The following is a 16,623-nucleotide window of genomic DNA, read 5'->3' as shown; positions in this document are numbered from 1 at the left end:
ACTTAAAAGTTAATTTGGATTAAGGGAGGGATGAGTTTTAAGGGCAGTAGCTATTCCAGATTAACTGTGTGTGTAGACAGGCCCTGACAGAAGCTGCCCACAGACGTCCCGGGTCCAAGTACTAAGCACTGAGTGGACTAGAGTGGAGGCCACTGCTGGGAGTCTCTTCGATTAGTGTAGGCCAGTGCCCAGATGCCCAGGTGAGGGGCATTTACACTGGTGATCTAAACACACAGAGCTCCAGCAATTGCTGGGAAGATGCAATGGAGGTGTCCTGAGCTCTCGTCTCCCGGCTGGTGTTTGCCTTTACTGCTGATTGGGGGACTCTGCCCTGCATTTTATTTTCAGCTCCTTACCCAGCTCGGAGCTTGGCTGGTCACTGTTGTTGCAACAAACTCCCAGTGCTAGGCTGATGTGTCTCTGTGCTGCCCTGCAGGCAGGGCACGCCCCAGCCCCTCGTACGATGACACTCGCCTGACACAACAAAGCTGGACACGGGACGGCTCGCTCCAAGAAATGCCGAGGCTGGGGGCACCAGCCGAGGGGCCATTGCTCGGGAGCTCTTCCTCGCTCCTGCTGCCAGCTGGGGAATGGGCAGTGGGGACTGCAGAGCAGCGCCCCCACCCCCTCCTGGGAGGTCTCACGCTGCAGACAGGGGGTGAGAAATTGCCTGTCACAACCCACTTGGTCAGCCAAGGCCACCAGACCCCCGTCATGGGGCAGCCAGGCCACGGACCGAGCCACTAAACTGCCAGGCTGGGAGGAAAGGGCCCCTTTTGCTTTAGGGTTTGGAAGGGCTGGGTTTAGGATCTGGTTATTCCCACTGTGCGGAGGGGCTTGGGACAGGCACTGATGCTATTACAGCATGCATCCAGCCCACCTGCTTGGAGTTTTGAATAGCTAGCTCCACCGGCTGATGCCCGCTGCTGGCCCAGTGCAAACCCAAGCTCTGAAAGGCCTCCCCGCCCCAAGCTCTCTGACCGCACCTGCCAGTCCTTTGATTTACCAAGCCAGACCCCGCGAGGTTTGACCCCAGGTGGCTAGCTCCAGATGAGCGGCCGCTCTGCAGTGACGGCTGAGCACGCTATCCATCTGAAAATCTGGTGGGTCTGTTGAACTGAATTAGCCACCTGCTGTTGCTAGGTCCGGCAGACGTACTCATCCTGCCGTGCTCGTCCAGAGCCATCAAAGGCTGCAGCTCCGGCTGCTCCGTCCTTTCCAGGCTGCTGTCGCTCTGAGGCCTGCTGCTCCTCAAGAGAGGGTTGGGGAACTGAAAGCAGATGCGCTGCTCTGGCATCATCTGTCTCTCCAGCTTGGGCCCTTCGTCCGGCACCGGGCCAGCCACCGTCTTGGTCCCTGGCTCAGCCCCGGGCGGGGACGCAACACTCTCCAGAGAGGAGATGCTTTGCTTCCACGCGGTTTGCATGTCGACTGGCACAATTTTGGTGGTTTCTGAGGAGATGTAAACAGCGAGGTCGCCCCGGTCACCCTTCCAGGGCAGCTCCTTCTCGGCTGAGGTGGGCGAAGGGGGGATGATGCGTGGGCTCGGGCAGATGTCCAGGCTGCCTGTGGGGACACAGGCAAAGGAGAGTGAAACAACCAGCTGCTAGGGCAACCCCTTCCTGGGCTCTGCCCAGCGCATCCTGACGGTCGGAAGCTGATCTCCCCAAGCAGGAGGAAAAGGGCCCATGTGGGGCCAGAAGCCGTGTGCTGCACAAGACGGGAGACAGCAACACAGCCCTGGTATGGAAAGGGGAGATGCCCGGCTCGTATCCACCCTGCTGGTGACTGAGCAGTGATGGAGAAGCACAGGAGTGACGCAGGAAAGTGGCTTTGCCACTAAGAGCTGGCAATGCAGAGGTTCTCATACTGGGGGGGATCCCTGGGGGAGGGGGGGCACAGAATGTATTCAGGGCGTGAGAAGCTTTAGGGAAATAAACCTCACTGGGCGCATTTTACCCACAGCGATGGGTAACTAGCAAAGCTGAGCAGACACATCAGGTCCTCAGACGGCGCTGTGCATTTGGACGGATTTCCGTCCAGCTCCTGTAACCCACACACCTGGGTGTGGAGATCTGTCCCACTCAGAGACAAATTAATGAGTCTGCTCGACAGCCTTAGCTAAGGGCCACGGGGCTTTTAGCTCATGCAGTAGAGGCTCCTGCACTTAGCTCCAGAGGTCCCAAGTTCAATCCTGCCCCCGCCAAGTGCCGGCTGGGGTCTGTCAGTGTTACACTTGCACAGCGCTATACAAAGCCGTTGCCATCCGTACGTTAATCCACGTGCCACGACGCCGTGTGAACATCTAATTATGAGCACCCAGCGCAGGTTTGCTTTTGCCCTTCCTACAACGGACCGTTGGCTGTTTTTATTCATTAGTGAGAGTTGTGTGGCAGAGGAGGGCAGCAATCAAACAAGTTTGAGAACCACTGTGTTAATGCAAACCAGTGCTGGACTGAAAGCAGCCTCCCCGCCCCCCGCACAGATTTTATTCTTCACTGACCACCTCCTATTAACAAGATGGCTCACCCACTCACTCAGCCCCCTGGCCACCCCAGTCACTCAAGTGGGAGCATTCCTGCTGAGGCCGGAGACACCAGGCCCAGACAGGGAAGGAGTGGGGGTCTTCTCTTCTCCTCGTCTCATGGGCAAACAAAGGCAGGGAGAGCAGCCTCTAATCCGGGGGTTAATCCACAGAGCTCCCCCATGAGAACGGAGCTCCCCGTCCGGCCCCGCTCTCTGAACAATGTCAATGCCCTAGGAAGCCTGAGGTTTGAGTCCAAGCAGCAGTAAGCACAGCTGTGGAGTGTTCAACCCAGGGCTCCCTCCCAGGCTGCCAGGGCTAGGTGGGAGGGTCAGATGAGCTCCCTGGGCCTAACACAAAGTAGTTCTAGGTAAAAGCACTCTTGTTTGTACCAATCCTTCACCAGATGGAGGAGCTGTGTCCCCAGTGATTTATTCCTGATGCTGCCTGAAAAACAAACCAGTGAAGTTACCACTGCGTTGGGTTCCGAAAACCTGAGTAACGAACCCTGCAGCGAGCAGTGACGGACGCCCAGGTACAGCCTGGCTCCTGGCTCGAGGCAGGACAGTTCCTATGCCGTCTGTCTGTCCTGGCACAGCGCCCTGTGGCAGCACTGCTGGCCATTACCCTGCTGTCAGTCAGCCCTCCAGCTGCCCCGTGGCACTCAGCTCAGGGCTCGCCGTGAGCCAGGCACACTCTGCTCCTCCCGGGACAGGAAATCACCCTTCACCGGCCCAGCCTCATTGCTGCAGAGACTGCAGCTCTCCATGCCACCCCTGCAGCACTAGCCCCGTTGCAACCGCTGGGAGAGCGCCCCCTACCGGATGTCTTCTTGCCCTGCAGGATCTCGTCTGCTGCTCGAGCGATGAAGACGATACCCTCATCATCCTCCTTCTCTGTCTCTGAGCTGTCACTCTCCTCACTGTCGGAGTCGACTGCCACTAGAACGGCAGCTGCCGTGAGAGAAGACGGGGAAGCGTAGTGGGCGCAGGCCTCAGCCTCCCTACACGGTCAGTGCACCTACCCACCAGGCCCGCTGCTGCAGCCTCCAGGGGAAAACCAGCCCCAGCCCAGCCCACCTCAGGGGAGGCCAGTGCTGGCCTGGCTCAGCCCTGCCCGCCCAAGCCCAGCCCAGGGGGAAGCCAGCACCAGCCCAGGAACCATTTCCAGCTGCTCCGTGGCCTCTCACAACCTTCCCCCCAGATCCTGGGCTTCCTGAAGCTCCTCCCTGTGAAGCTGCCACCCTCTGGGGTTGGAGGGGCAGAGTCTGCTGTAGCCACCGCCTGGGTCAATTGCAGCACAGTGCCCAGGGTGCCAGGGCCAAACCTGACTTCACACCCCCTGGCACTTTCTGGCTGGGATTTGGGGGCCTCACACCCCCACCCTGCCCTAGACGGGATGTGACGGCCCACCGCCAGCCACTGGAAATGCCCAGTGAGGCGAGCATCCCCGGACCAGCTTCTAACACTGTCCCTGCTGAGGAGCCCCACCCTCCAGGGGAGCAGCCTGCCTCCCGCCCACTGCTCCCTCCCAGCTTGAGCTGTGCCAGGCTGCTCGGGCACATCGACCCCTACTCTCCGGAGACGAGAGCTGGCAGGAGGCTGGGCGTGGGGGCAGGAGGCTGCAGGGATAGCAGGGAAGGGGGCATGTTGCTTTCCTGTAGGCTCCTATTCTTACCAGTCCCTTAAGGCCCTTCCTCCTGGGAACACATTGTGCCAAAAACCACAGGCACCACGTTCCAGGGACCAATCCTAGTGGCACAAAAAGCCCACTGCCCTCCCCATGCCCGGCTCTCCCATGCCCCCCTGCTGCCCCTAGGCCTTACCCGTCTGCTGCCAGTTAACGCTTCCGGGTGGCTTTCCGTTGGGCAGCTCGGTATTTGCCACGCTCTTCTTCTGCTAATGACAAGAAAAGGTCTTGGGTCAGATCCCTGCTCGGGAGCCTGGGCTGAGTCCCCCGTTCCCCGAGTCACTGCAGAGCCATGCTGCCCACGCAGCGCTCAGCAACTCGCCAGGGGCGCCACTCCCAAACCGCCCAGGGTCGGCTCTAGAGCATACACAACGCTCATGCACTCCCCCCACACCACAACACTCACGTGTCCGCACGCGCACACAGACAGCCCTCCCGTACTCGTGTGCAAACACACCCACCCCTTTAGCCCTCAGGGGTCAGATTCTCAGCACCGCTCTAGCCCCTTTGCCGTGCTCCGGTGACGTGAACAGGCTGGAAGGGCAGTTTAATTGGCGGTGATGAAATACACCCCTGTGTTCACACCCTACGCGCTGTTGTAACAAGCACAAAATATCTGGAAACTCATAGTTTGCTGATCAGCACTGTCCTGATAAAAGGTGTGTGGCGACACTGTATGTAAAGGGGTAAGACCCCCCCTGTATGATGTTATTAGCACGTTCCAAACCCCACAACTCCAGGAGAAGTCGGCAAACAGGTCTGAACGAAACAAAGGAAGCGTGTGTGCCTTAATTTGAATTGAAGCCGTAAACAGAACCATCAAGCAGGAAGGGAAGACAAAGGAAGCTCAAACAGGTGACAACAACCAGCAGGGAACATCCTTCCACATAGACTCTTTGTCTCCTGGCTCTCAGCTGGAAATGCTTTTCAAAGAGGGACTAAAAAAAAGGAGGGGCAAACCCCCAAGGCTCCCCTCTCTCTCTCCCTGCCCATCTCATTCTCTGTCCCTGAGAAGACAAAGGGAGCAGCCTGCTGGACTCTGGGGGATAGGTCCTGACTCAAAGAGTTTGGTCAGTAATGCTGTTGGAAGCACGTGGTGAGAAACTTTCCTTGAATCTAATGTAGTTTGTTAAGTTAGGCACTAGGAAGAGTTTTATCTGTTTTTTCTTGTAACCATTTCTGACTTTTATGCCTCATTGCTTGTACTCACTTAGAATCTCTTTGTAGTTAATACACTTGTTTTATTGTCTTATCTAAACCAGTGAGGTTAAGTTGAAGTATCTGGGTAACTCCATTTAAGATAATAAGCTGGTATATTAGTCCCTTTAGGGAATAATGGAATCGACATATCTGGACTGTCCAGGAGAGGGCTGGGCAGTACAGGACGTACATTTCTAGGGGGAAGTCCAGCACTCGGAGTGAGCTGAGGTCACCCTGCAGCAGAACCGAGGCTGGTGAGAGACAGGGCGTGACTGGCAGGCTGCAGTTACACACTGACACATCTGGGAGTGACCTGAATGCTGGCAGGCTGCTTCTGAGCAGCCCAGGTTGGGAGCTATGACAGTAAGGCATTGCAAGGCATCCCAGGCTATAAGGCAGGGGGGACACAAACCCTCCACTGGTTGGGACTGTACCCCAGCATGTCACACTGGTCTCCTGAGGGTCTCCCTATTTCTAAAAGTTAAAAGCTTCCGTGGAAGGCAAAGTGGACTCTGTGTGCCACCCTGAACTGAGAGTCACTGCAAAATTCAAAGCCATTTAGGCATCACTGAAGCAAATTGCAGCTGACAAAGACGTGACAACTGATAAAGATCAATTAATTGCCAATGTCGTTAACTATTCATGGTAAATGGCCTATGATGGGATGTTACATGGGACGGGATCTGAGTTACTACAGAGAATTCTTTCCTGGGTATCTGGCTGGTGAATCTTGCCCATATGCTCAGGGTTCAGCTGATCGCCATATTTGGGGTCGGGAAGGAATTTTCCTCCAGGGCAGATTGGAAGAGGCCCTGGGGGTTTTTCACCTTCCTCTGCAGCGTGGGGCACGGGTCACTTGCTGGAGGATTCTCTGCTCCTTGAAGTCTTTAAACCACGATTTGAGGACTTCAGTAGCTCAGACATAGGTGCGAGGTTTATCGCAGGAGTGGGTGAGTGAGCTTCGGTGGCCTGCATTGTGCAGGAGGTCGGACTAGATGATCATAAGGGTCCCTTCTGACCTTAATGTCTATGAATCACACCCCGCGACTGTGGCACTGATCCCACCTGATGCGGGTGTGGCTAAAGGACTGAGAGCTGCTATTACTGGAGAATCCCATGCACAGGTGCTGGAACTAGGGGTGCTGGGGGACTGCCGCACCCCCTGGCTTGAAGTGGTTTCCATCATATACAGGGTGTACAGTTGGGTTCAGTGGCTCTCAGCATCCCCACGACACATTGTACCAGCCTCCCTGGTTACATGTGACTGTAAGGTCATGCATCATCCCAGAATTAGAGCCTGATTATGCCCCATGCATTGATGAGTCATTCTTGAGCTAGGCTCCAGCCAATCCACCACCCCAGAGCTAGTCTGGTGACTCTCAGGGCACGTATATGAGCCCGAGACACGGCAGCTCAGTCTGATCCACTTCATTTCATGGCTTGGAACTCTCCTCTGCCTGACAGTGGTACAGACACCACAAGCCATAGCCTGCTCCAGCCCCTGCCCCATCCCTGTTCCAAGTCCTTCTCCAGCCTTGCTCCATCCCTACTCAGGATTTCTGACTCTGGCTTTGAACCTCTGGCTCTGACCACTAGGCCGGACCATCTCCATCATGGTTTCTGACAGCAACAGCACGTAATACAAACACTGGAGAAGAGAACCCTGCTTGGACTGTGCCTCTCACTCCTCCAGGCAGCCCTGCGGCCGAGAGGAAGACGATGCCATGCTGGAGTTGGCGAAGGGTAGAAGGCAGAAGCTTATTTGTGTCACTTCCAGGGCTGTTTCCGCTGAGGGGATGTGAAACGGACTTGGAGCCTTACAGGAGGGACAGGAATTGGGCAGTGCACACCATGAGGGTGTCTTTCCAGGAGAGGACACAGGGTGAGTGCACTGGCTGGCTTTGTGCATGGATCTCATTGCCACAGATGCACCATCCGCTTCCTGGTCCATCGGAATGGATTTGCTGGGACTAGGGGCGCTGGACATTTGAAGAAGGGGTCCCACAAGGTCACTAGAACCGTAGGAAACCATGTGACATATAACTCTCCTCATCAAAGGCCAGATTCACGGATGGAGCCGCTCCGCCTGGTACCCTGTTTAAATGCCTAGCTTGCAGACGGGCCAGCCCAGAGCAGCAGGCTCAAAGCACCAGAGTCCGGATCCCCCGCCATGCGGGGCTGTCCCCAGGGCCTGTCTGCCATGTCGGCAGGTTGCCTGCTGTCCCGTGTGCTCTGGCTAACACAAGGCTGGTTTCCACTCTGCTGCCAGCCAGGGGACAGTGGCTGGTGGGGCTCTATCTAGCAGAGCGAGGTTGGCCCACTCAAGACACATAAGGCAGGTGGGGCAGCACCACCCATGGGGAACTCACCTTTTTCCTGCCATCTTTCTTCAGCCTGGCCTTGCTCTTCGCGGAGCGGACGTTGTGCTTCGTGGACTTGAAGGTTTCCAGCCGTCTCTTCATGTTCTGCTGGAATATCTCCTTGTCCTGCCGCTCTTGTGTGCTTGGGGAGATGAAGTGGCGGCTGTAGCTGGCCTTGTACTAGCCGAGGGAGGAGGCAAAGAAACAGAGATGGACCCCGCTCTGGGCAGCTGGGGTGAGTCATTCATTCTGGGGCCGTGCACTGCTCGTCCATCCCCACCCCCTCAGGGCGTCTGCCCGCTGTGGCTGGCTTCTCCACAGGCCTAGCGCCATGTGCCCCTCAGGCCCGGCCCATGGCTTCCACCCAGCCACATGGCACCATCCCAGCGACGGAGGAGAGGAGAGGACAGGGGTGGCAAAGGCACAACAGGCTCTTCAGGCTGCCCTGCTCAGCGAGTGCTCACGCCCCACGGGACGAGATGGGCAAAGAGAAACCAGCCCCACGGGTTGCAATGGGAGCTGTGTGCCTAAACCCCCTTGGCAGCTTTGAAACGCTCAGCTGTTGACGTCTTCAGAACTCAGGCACGTTCTTAAAATTGGGGCAAAGTTAATGCCCCTTGGCGGCAGCGGGGCCTACGCCCAGCCGCCCGGGGAGAGCTTGCGTTGCTGAGAGCGGGCAGGGCCCCCGGAGACGCACCACACGGGTTCTGTGTCCACGATGCAAGCTGGGAGGGGCCGGGCAGTGACAGCAGGGGCATGGGGGTGTGTGCATGCACTGTGGCCTGACAGCGGGGTGTGGGGGCGTTTGCGTCTGTCTGTCTCGGCATGTGCTAAAGCCCCATGTCCGGTCACGGTGTGGCATGGCCTGCCATGCTCTGCAATTCCTAAGGGCCGGCTGCGCTGGGGCATTCCTCCCTCCAGAGCGGGGTGACTGGGGGCATCTGTCGACGCGGCGAGCCCCCAGCCGGGGTACACACACCCACACGAGCTAGCGCACCAGAGGAGCCGTGTGGACGTTGTGGCTCGGGTCGGAGCACCAGCCGGAACCTGCACTCACCACCCTTGGGGCAGGGCAGTGTGCAGACAGGACAGCGGTGCCCCTGGGGTGGATTTCTAGTCAGAGCCAGAATCTGTAGTGCCAAAAGTGGGAATTTGATGGGACCAGATGGCTCTTTGGAGCCATGGCCCCACAGCTGGGAGCGGGCCGCCACCCCGACGTGCCGACCTCTGCCAACGCCCGTCAGCACAGCGGCCCCCGGCTAACGCAGCAGAGGGGAACGTGGCGGGAGCGGGGCCTTTCCCCCCAGCCAAAGAGGCCTAACGCTGGCTGTAACTTTGGAAACTGCTGGCTCCGCAGCAGTTTCTGGGGCAGCCCCAGCAGACCTCTCCCCCCACCCCTGTTAGTAGCAGCAAGCTGCTCCCTGGACAAGGAGAGGCCCACAGCTCAGAGGGGTTTGGGAGATGCTGGTTGGGAGGAAGCCCCTGGACAATCTAACCAGGGGCCTAGTGACTTGTACTGGGTTTGGAGCCCTTAAGAACGACCAGCAGGTGGGACTGATGCAACCACTCATGCTTAGGATGGGGCCAGCTACGGCCAGACTTCTCCCATGTCAGTCCCGGTCCCTCCCCTTGTCCCCTGCTAGCCTGCCCCAGGCCGATGCGGCCGCTCTGGGCACTACACAGGGCCTCTCCCTGGTTTATTGTTTTGCTCTATTTCCCCTGTCCCAGGGATACCGGCCTAATGATTACTCCTCCCCTGCCTGTTTAACTCAGTGCCGTACCATCGTCCTGGGCACAGAGACACGAGTTGTGGGTGTGAAGCCCTGTCCATCTCAGTGCTCAGCAAACTCCCGGGGCTCCAGGGCCAGGCGATTCTGAATAGTTCTGCTCACCATGGCCCTGGGAAGGACACGTACAGGGGCGAGGCTGGTGCATACAGCGAGTGCTCGGCCAGCACTGGGCCAGCGCCATGCTCTGGTGGGAAGTGCCATGGGAGCAGAGGATACCCAGAGTGGGTAGGGCTGGTTGCTATGTCCCCCCAGTGTTTCCTACGGCTCATTACAGCTCCTGTCGATGCTGCAGCGTGGTGGTGACGGGGCACAGGGACGCTCACCCTCCTGCGTGGTTTGTAGAGGCTCCCGCATAACACATGGTGCATCACGGCATCTTCCTTATCCCTCCTGCTCCTCACGGTGTCGATGACCTGCAGATCCAGACACGCGCCGCTGCCGCTTTCCCTCCTGCGAGGGAGACACGGGCAGAGCGCTCAGCGCCAGCCGCTGGGGCAGGCGGGGCAGAGCCGGGGCACGGGCGAGGCGCAGTCAGTCTGCCAGGGCCGAGGCAGTGGCTGAGTTCTGGGCGTCTCCGGGCCGGAGCCATCACAGCGCACGGCCTGGGCATCGGCACAGCCCCGCAGAGCTCCCTGCACCCTTAGGCGCCGCACTCTGCTCTCCAGCGCCCCCGTTGGCCAGTGCTCAGAGTTAGGCTCGGCCCCTCCGCAGGGAGGAAGCAGGTGTGCGGGTGCGTGCAGGGTGCCCGCGGGCATGTGGTGGGTGCCTGTGTGCACAGCCAGGGGGCACGTCCGCGGCTCCTACACACTCAGGGCCAGGGCTCCTCAGACTGGCCACTCACCGCAGAGAGAAGCAATTCCCTGACCCACGGGTACCTAGCTCAGCTCTGCCTAGGCCAGCTGACAACTGTCCCCATGCGCCAGCTCCTGGCCTCTCTGGTGCCACCCAGCCTGCCCCGTCCCTCGCAGTGCAGGGAGCAGTCCCCTCCGCCCTCCCCCCAGCTCCACTCCTGCCTGCTCCACCCCTCCCCTCCCCTCCTCCCCCCACTCAGCCTCTAGGGGCAGACGTGGGGCCAGAGAGCAACACTGCTCTGATGACAGGTTTCAGAGTAACAGCCGTGTCAGTCTGTCTTTGATGAACCTTGTCAGAGCCCAACCCCGCTCCTTGCTCCAGCTGGAGCCCTGCGTCTCCCATGCTCCTCTTACCTCCCCAGTCGCCCCTCATCCCCCTGCCCCACACTCCTCCCATTGCCCCGCTGAACACACCTCCCCCAGCCCCTCTTCCAGGGAAATATCCTTCAACACCAAGGAGCGGAGAGGAGCCAGGAATGGAGTGGGCCTGTGCGGGAGAGCATGAGGGAGGAGTGGGGCTGCGTAGGGGGCCAGGGAAGGGCCAGGGCTGCGCAAGGGGCCAGGCAGGTGTAGCAGAGATCAGCGCTGGCTGACAGCGTGAACGCACTGTCTGCACTTCCTCAAAACACGTTGGGAATTCACACGCCAAAAACTTCGTTAGCTTAGAGACGCTCCCATTTCCTACCCTTGCAGAGCACTAAACCACCAGGAAGTCACCAGTTAAGGCAGCTTCACCCGTAGCAACCTCGGCTCATGGGCCTGAGCCCCGAACGCACTCACTCGCTTCCGACGTATGGCAAGGGACAAGGGTCACGGCGATTGCCCACAAGCGCAGGAGAAACCCAACCAGAACTCCAGCCTCCCCTTCTCCCTATACCGCTAACGATGTGCTGGCCTCAGCCCTGGCTGGTGCCTGGAGGCAGGTGGGGTGCGGGTTGGAGCTAGCTAGCGGCAGAGCAGAGCAGCCAGAGTGTGCGTGAGCCCGGGGGAGGCGTCGGAGCAGTAAGTGGGGCCCAGCAGTAAGCGATGGAGTGAAGCCGTGTGAAGGTCACTGCAGATCATAACGCATTGCCTGCGGTCACCGCAGCACTCAATGCCCCAGAGGCGGCAGCAGATCTGCCGCCCTGGGGCGGGACACGTCAGCCACAGCCTGGACTGTTTGCTGGTGCACAGAAGGCCCTGGGACGGCAGGTTAAGGAGGGCGCCATTGCTCCCAGCAGCCACCCCTCTGCAGAGCCAGGGGCGGGAGGACCGGGAGCTCCCAGGACAGGACAGCAGCCCCATCGCCAGCACACTCACAGGAGGTTTGTGACCGACGACTCCGACATGGAGGTCCTGCTGGGCATGGAGGGCAGCGTGAGCCTCGAGGCAGAGAGCACGTGGCCACCCTAAGGGGAGCAAGAGACCAGAGCAGTGTCAGAGCCCTCGCCTGTGCTCAGGAAGATCCCCCCGCAGAGCTGAGATGGGAGGTGCCAGGATTCGGCTGGCACATTGTGTCCCTTGCCGGCCACCAAGCCCCCAGCTACCCTCTGCTGGCACCACCTGCCCCTCTACCCGACCTGGGGGCTGGGCAGAGCTGTCTGCCAGGGGGATTAGCCCCCCACTGACCTCACCTGGGGGCTGGGCAGAGCTGTCTGCCAGGAGCAATTGCTCCGTGCCCTCAAAGGTATTTGGCAGTTTGTGTTCTTTACTATTGATGGGCCACTCAGGGGCAGCGCCTGGGGGCCCCAGCCAGGGCGGAAGCATGCCCCGGAACGGGCCTGGACGGGGGGGGCAGTGCATGGGGAGTCCCGGGCAGGGGGGCAGCGCCCAGGGGGAGTCTCACTAGCACCGCTTTCTACCCCTGGCCCCAGGCTTTACGGGGCTGACAGCTGTCCCTAGGGGAACTGCTCTGGCCTGACAAGCTGCGACTGCCAGGGCTCTGGCTGGGAGTGGGCTACCAGCCTGGGAGGACTGGTAGCCGGGGTAGAGCTGCTCCCTGTGCCTGGCGGGGAAGTGCCCCCAGCAGGGTCGGTTCATCCAGGAGAGCTGCAGAGGTCAGCGCCGCCATTCCCCAGCGGAGCTGGGATCTAGCTGCCCCCTGGGCAGGGCCTGCCGTAGCTGCTGGGGGCTGCTCTGGTACCTGATCCACAAAGCTGATGGCATCGCGGATATTCAGCTTGCAATAAACGTCCCAGATTTCATCTTTGAGCCGATAGGCCGATTTCCGCATCAGGAGCTGGCTCAGGTACCTCTTGTCAAACTGCTCCCATCTGGCACAAGAGGGAGGAGGGGGTGGTGTGAGCTCCCATGCACGGGATGGCAGGGATCTCAGGCCAGCCCCCTCACCTCAGCGCAGCTGGGATTCCAGCCGAAGGGGCAGGGTAACAAGGCATTTCCTCTACCGTTCAGCCACGTGCCCAGGACACAGGTAAAGCAGCAATCGAGCTGGGGGCGGGGGGAGGGAGGGATGAGACTGTTCCATGTGGGTGGGGGCAATGCTCATTCAGGGGCAGTGAGGGGATGGGGTGGGGAAGGGAGCAGCCCCTACTCAGCCCCGGCAGTCGCTGGTACAAGGAAGCAGCTGTGCAGCCACTGGGGGGAGGAAGATCTGGCCGCTAGAGTGCAATGCTGGCTGGGAGCTGGGGGAGTGGCCCCCCATGCTGAGAGCACCGTGGCTCCGTACGGCAGGCAGTGGGGAGGCTGCCGGGGGCCTGGCCGGAGCTGGCAAGGGGCGGTAGGGCAGGGAGAGTGTCCTGTGGGAGGGGGCGGACGGCAGGAGGGGACCCCGCAGGGACTGGGCAGGCACTCCCTGCCTGGAACCCCTCCCCATCAGGAAATGGGTTTAGGGATGTGGTGCCTCATGAGAGCTGTAGCTCCAGAGCTCTCGTGCCCCACATCATCCCGGGGGCTCATGCCTGGCTGGACTCCGTCTCCCATGGAGCCCCGCGGTCTCTCCCGCAGCCAAGCTGCCACGGCACGTCGTGGACTCTCACAGAGCACGGCAGAGGCCCAAGACGGGCGTGACGTTGCACTCCATATGCTTTCTGAAAATATGGTTCTAAGTGTGAGTATGACGTAACTGGAATACACATTATGTAAAAGGTCTCTTGCAAGGTATCATTACAAAGCTTATAATCTACTGAGTGTGGTCATCCTATTTGTATGAACGTGCCATTCTTGTATCTGAAACTAGAAATATGTAGCGTAACTCTGAGGTCCTATTGTAACTATGCAAAGTGTGGGCCATTGACCAGGACAATTGACTATAAATGGTTCTGTTTACCTGCAAGCCTGCCTGTGTACGTGTGGGCCAGCCTGTGGGTAATGAAGAATGAGGTCTTACAGTGACATGTGACTTGATACTGGAATCCATCTTAAACCTGGTGCTTTTCTATTTAGAAGGAGGGGTGGGGTCCCAGAAAGACAAAGGATTCCCGCCTTGTGCCAAAGCTATAAAAGGGGGTCGAGCAGGACAAAGTGGGTTCCAGTCACGGCAAAGCCCCTGCTTACCACCTAATATGCCTGCTGGAACTAAGAAGGACTATACCAGGGGAAAGGATTGGACCCAGACTAGGAAGGAGTCTAGTCTGTGAAAGAAGTTTCTTAGAACACCTCTAAGGGTGAGGTTTCTTAAATGTATTAGGCTTAGACTTGTATGTTTTGTTTTATTTTGCTTGGTAACTTACTTTGTTCAGTCTGTTATTACTTGGAACCACTTAAATCCTACTTTTTATACTTAATAAAATCACTTTTGTTTATTAGTAAACCCAGAGTAAGCGATTAATACCTAGGGGAGCAAACAGCTGTGCATCTCTCTCTCAGTGTTATAGAGGGTGGACAATTTATGAGTTTACCCTGTATAAGCTTTATACAGAGTAAAACGGATTTATTTGGGGTTTGGATCCCATTGGGAACTGGGTGTCTGGAGATAGGTGACCTGCTGAGCTGTTTTTAGTTAAAGTCTGCAGCTTTGGGGGCATGGACCAGACCTGGGTCTGTGTCTGCAGGTAGCTAGCGTGTCTGGCTCGACAGGGCACGGTTCTGGAGTCCCAAGCTGGCAGGGAAAACAGGCTCAGAGGCAATTTCAGCATGTCAGGTGACAGTCCCAAGGGGGTCTCTGTGACCGAACCCATCACAACTGGCTCTTCCCACCGGCCTGGCCTGGCGCTGAGAGAGGAGGACACCACAGATTTAATGGCGTGCTGAGCAATCCCGTCTTGCACCTTCCCGGCCCCATAGTCACAGTCCAAGAAGCTGGGAGGTCAGGGTTGGGGGCTGGGTGGGCAGGGAGATGAGGCAGTCAGGGTTGAGGCTGGGGCCGGGGTGCGTGGAGAGATGAAGTTGGGGTGGGTGTGGGTGGGGATATTGAGGGTGTCGGGGGTTGGGGTGGGGTGGGCAGGGAGATGAGGGTGTCAGGGGTGGGGATGGGAGGGGAGACGAGGGGTTGTGTGGGGTGACGAAGAGGTCGGAGCTGGGCTGGGGTGGGCAGAGGCGAGCAGTTTGGGGTCAGGTTCAGAGCGGATGGGGAGATGAGGGGGCTGAGGTGGGTGAGGGCGAGTCCCCCCGAAGCAGGTGCCATTCGCTCTCGGGATGTGATCACGGGGACGGGAAGGCCCGAGACCCGCTGGGATGCACCGGTCCCCTCAGTCCAAGGGAGCAGGGCCTGTGGCGGGGCCCTGGGGCAGAGAGCAGAACTGGGCCTGCCTGCCACACACCAGCCTCACGTTGCTCCTCTGAAGCCTGCCCAGAGCGAGGAGCCCCCTTCCAAGCCCCTGTAGGGCACCGGGGTCCCCACTCAGTGCCCCACAGCTGGCCCGTTTGCCCTGTGCACAGGCCCCAGGGAAACACACAGGGCCAGGGCGCAATGAGGGGAGGCAGACTCCCGCCAGGGGGCGAGCCAGGCATGGCGGGGGGCCAGGAGCGGGCGAGGGTGCGGGAGGGGGGCTCCAGCACACGTGGGCACTCACTTGTCTCGCCAGTAACGGTAACCGTGGTGACCGACCACGTCCTCCACCGCTGCCAGAATGTGGTCAAAGGCCTTGGAAAGAGAAAACACAGTGAGTGGGGGGGACCTGGGGCAGAGTCCGAGCTGGCGCCCCATCCCTGCTGGAAATTGCCCCCGTCAAAAGGAGAGCCCTGGGCAGGACCTGTGGCACGCAGGGCCGGGGAGACGCTGGCCATCCCGGCTTGGCCCCGCTACCTACGTGCTCGTGCAGTTCCTCGTTCAGCGTCGGCTTGTGATGGTCACTCCGCTTCACCTTCAGCCACTTGACCAGCGGCTTGATGGTCAGACCCTGAAACGGCAGAGCAGGGCTGTCAGTGGGGGAGCGTCCCCAGCCCCAACTCCCCCCAGCAAGGGGAGTCTGCCCCAGCCTGGGCAGCACCTATCCTGGGCCTTTGCCACTCTGCTCTCCCCTCTTCTGAGCGCTTGCCTGGGGGAGCCCGCCAAGCCATCCGCCCCAGTGCACAGGCAGACCGGGCTGCTGGGCCAAGATGCAGCAGGAGAAAGGAGGTGCTGCCCCAGGGGCCTTGGCACCAGGAGATATGTGCCTGCAGCGTACCAGGGCCTCGCTGCCTCTCGCACGCTGCTGTCAAGCAGAATTGGCTCCGGTGCCGTCCAAGGGACACGGGGGGCAGGGAGAGGAGAATTGGTCCGTGTGGCGGCGCAGGGAGGTGTTAAAATCGGGACTTCGGTACGAGCTGATGAGCTGAGCTCCTTCGGAAGCTGCCTGCTACAAGCAAAGCTGACCGATGCCTGGTTTCTGGGGCAGAGAAGAAGCCCTTGCTAGAGCGGCTGCTGGTGCCGAGCAGGGGAGGGGACACTTGGGACCGGCAGTCCCCAGCCAGGCGGTTAGCTACCAGCCGGAGCAGTGAACCAACCAGTCATTCAAAAAATAAAATCACGGACAACTGCAGAGGAAGCAGAGTCCAGGGCACACAGCAGAGCAATGCTCGAGCCAAGGGAAGGGGAAACCCAAGCAATTCCCCTCTGCATGGCTAGACATGATGGAACAAACGTGAATCACAAAACTTGCTGGGGCTAAATCCATCCCTGGGGCAATTCCAGCAAAGACAGGAAAGTCACACCAGGGTGGACCTGACCCATTGAGTTCAACGTGATCAGGACCGGTCTCCTCAGGAATCACAGAACCACGGGCAGTGAGCAGCACGGGTTTATAAAGAACAGATGTCTTGCCAGCCAGGCTCGGTTGCTGGCTTTGGAGCGG

General features: G+C 59.2%; 1 protein-coding gene across 1 annotated transcript in view; it reads right to left on the bottom strand.

Moving 5' to 3' along the window:
• Positions 1-1,084: 1,084 nt before the first annotated feature.
• SLC9A5 (solute carrier family 9 member A5) overlaps positions 1,085-16,623 on the bottom strand; it is a 51,464-nt gene continuing 35,925 nt past the window's right edge. The window contains exons 8-17 of the mRNA XM_077831076.1: positions 15,601-15,690; positions 15,364-15,434; positions 12,537-12,666; positions 11,714-11,802; positions 9,887-10,013; positions 7,783-7,953; positions 4,350-4,422; positions 3,980-3,982; positions 3,346-3,477; positions 1,085-1,566 (exon numbers count right to left, since the gene is read on the bottom strand). Coding sequence (XP_077687202.1) covers positions 1,085-1,566; positions 3,346-3,477; positions 3,980-3,982; positions 4,350-4,422; positions 7,783-7,953; positions 9,887-10,013; positions 11,714-11,802; positions 12,537-12,666; positions 15,364-15,434; positions 15,601-15,690 — 1,368 coding nt within the window. The remainder of the gene's footprint in view (positions 1,567-3,345; positions 3,478-3,979; positions 3,983-4,349; positions 4,423-7,782; positions 7,954-9,886; positions 10,014-11,713; positions 11,803-12,536; positions 12,667-15,363; positions 15,435-15,600; positions 15,691-16,623) is intronic.

The sequence above is a fragment of the Eretmochelys imbricata genome, chromosome 12 (assembly GCF_965152235.1).
Source record: "Eretmochelys imbricata isolate rEreImb1 chromosome 12, rEreImb1.hap1, whole genome shotgun sequence".
Lineage (NCBI taxonomy): Eukaryota > Metazoa > Chordata > Testudines > Cheloniidae > Eretmochelys > Eretmochelys imbricata.
The sequence above is the reverse complement of the archived record's forward strand: the minus strand, read 5'-3'. Positions and strand labels throughout refer to the sequence as shown.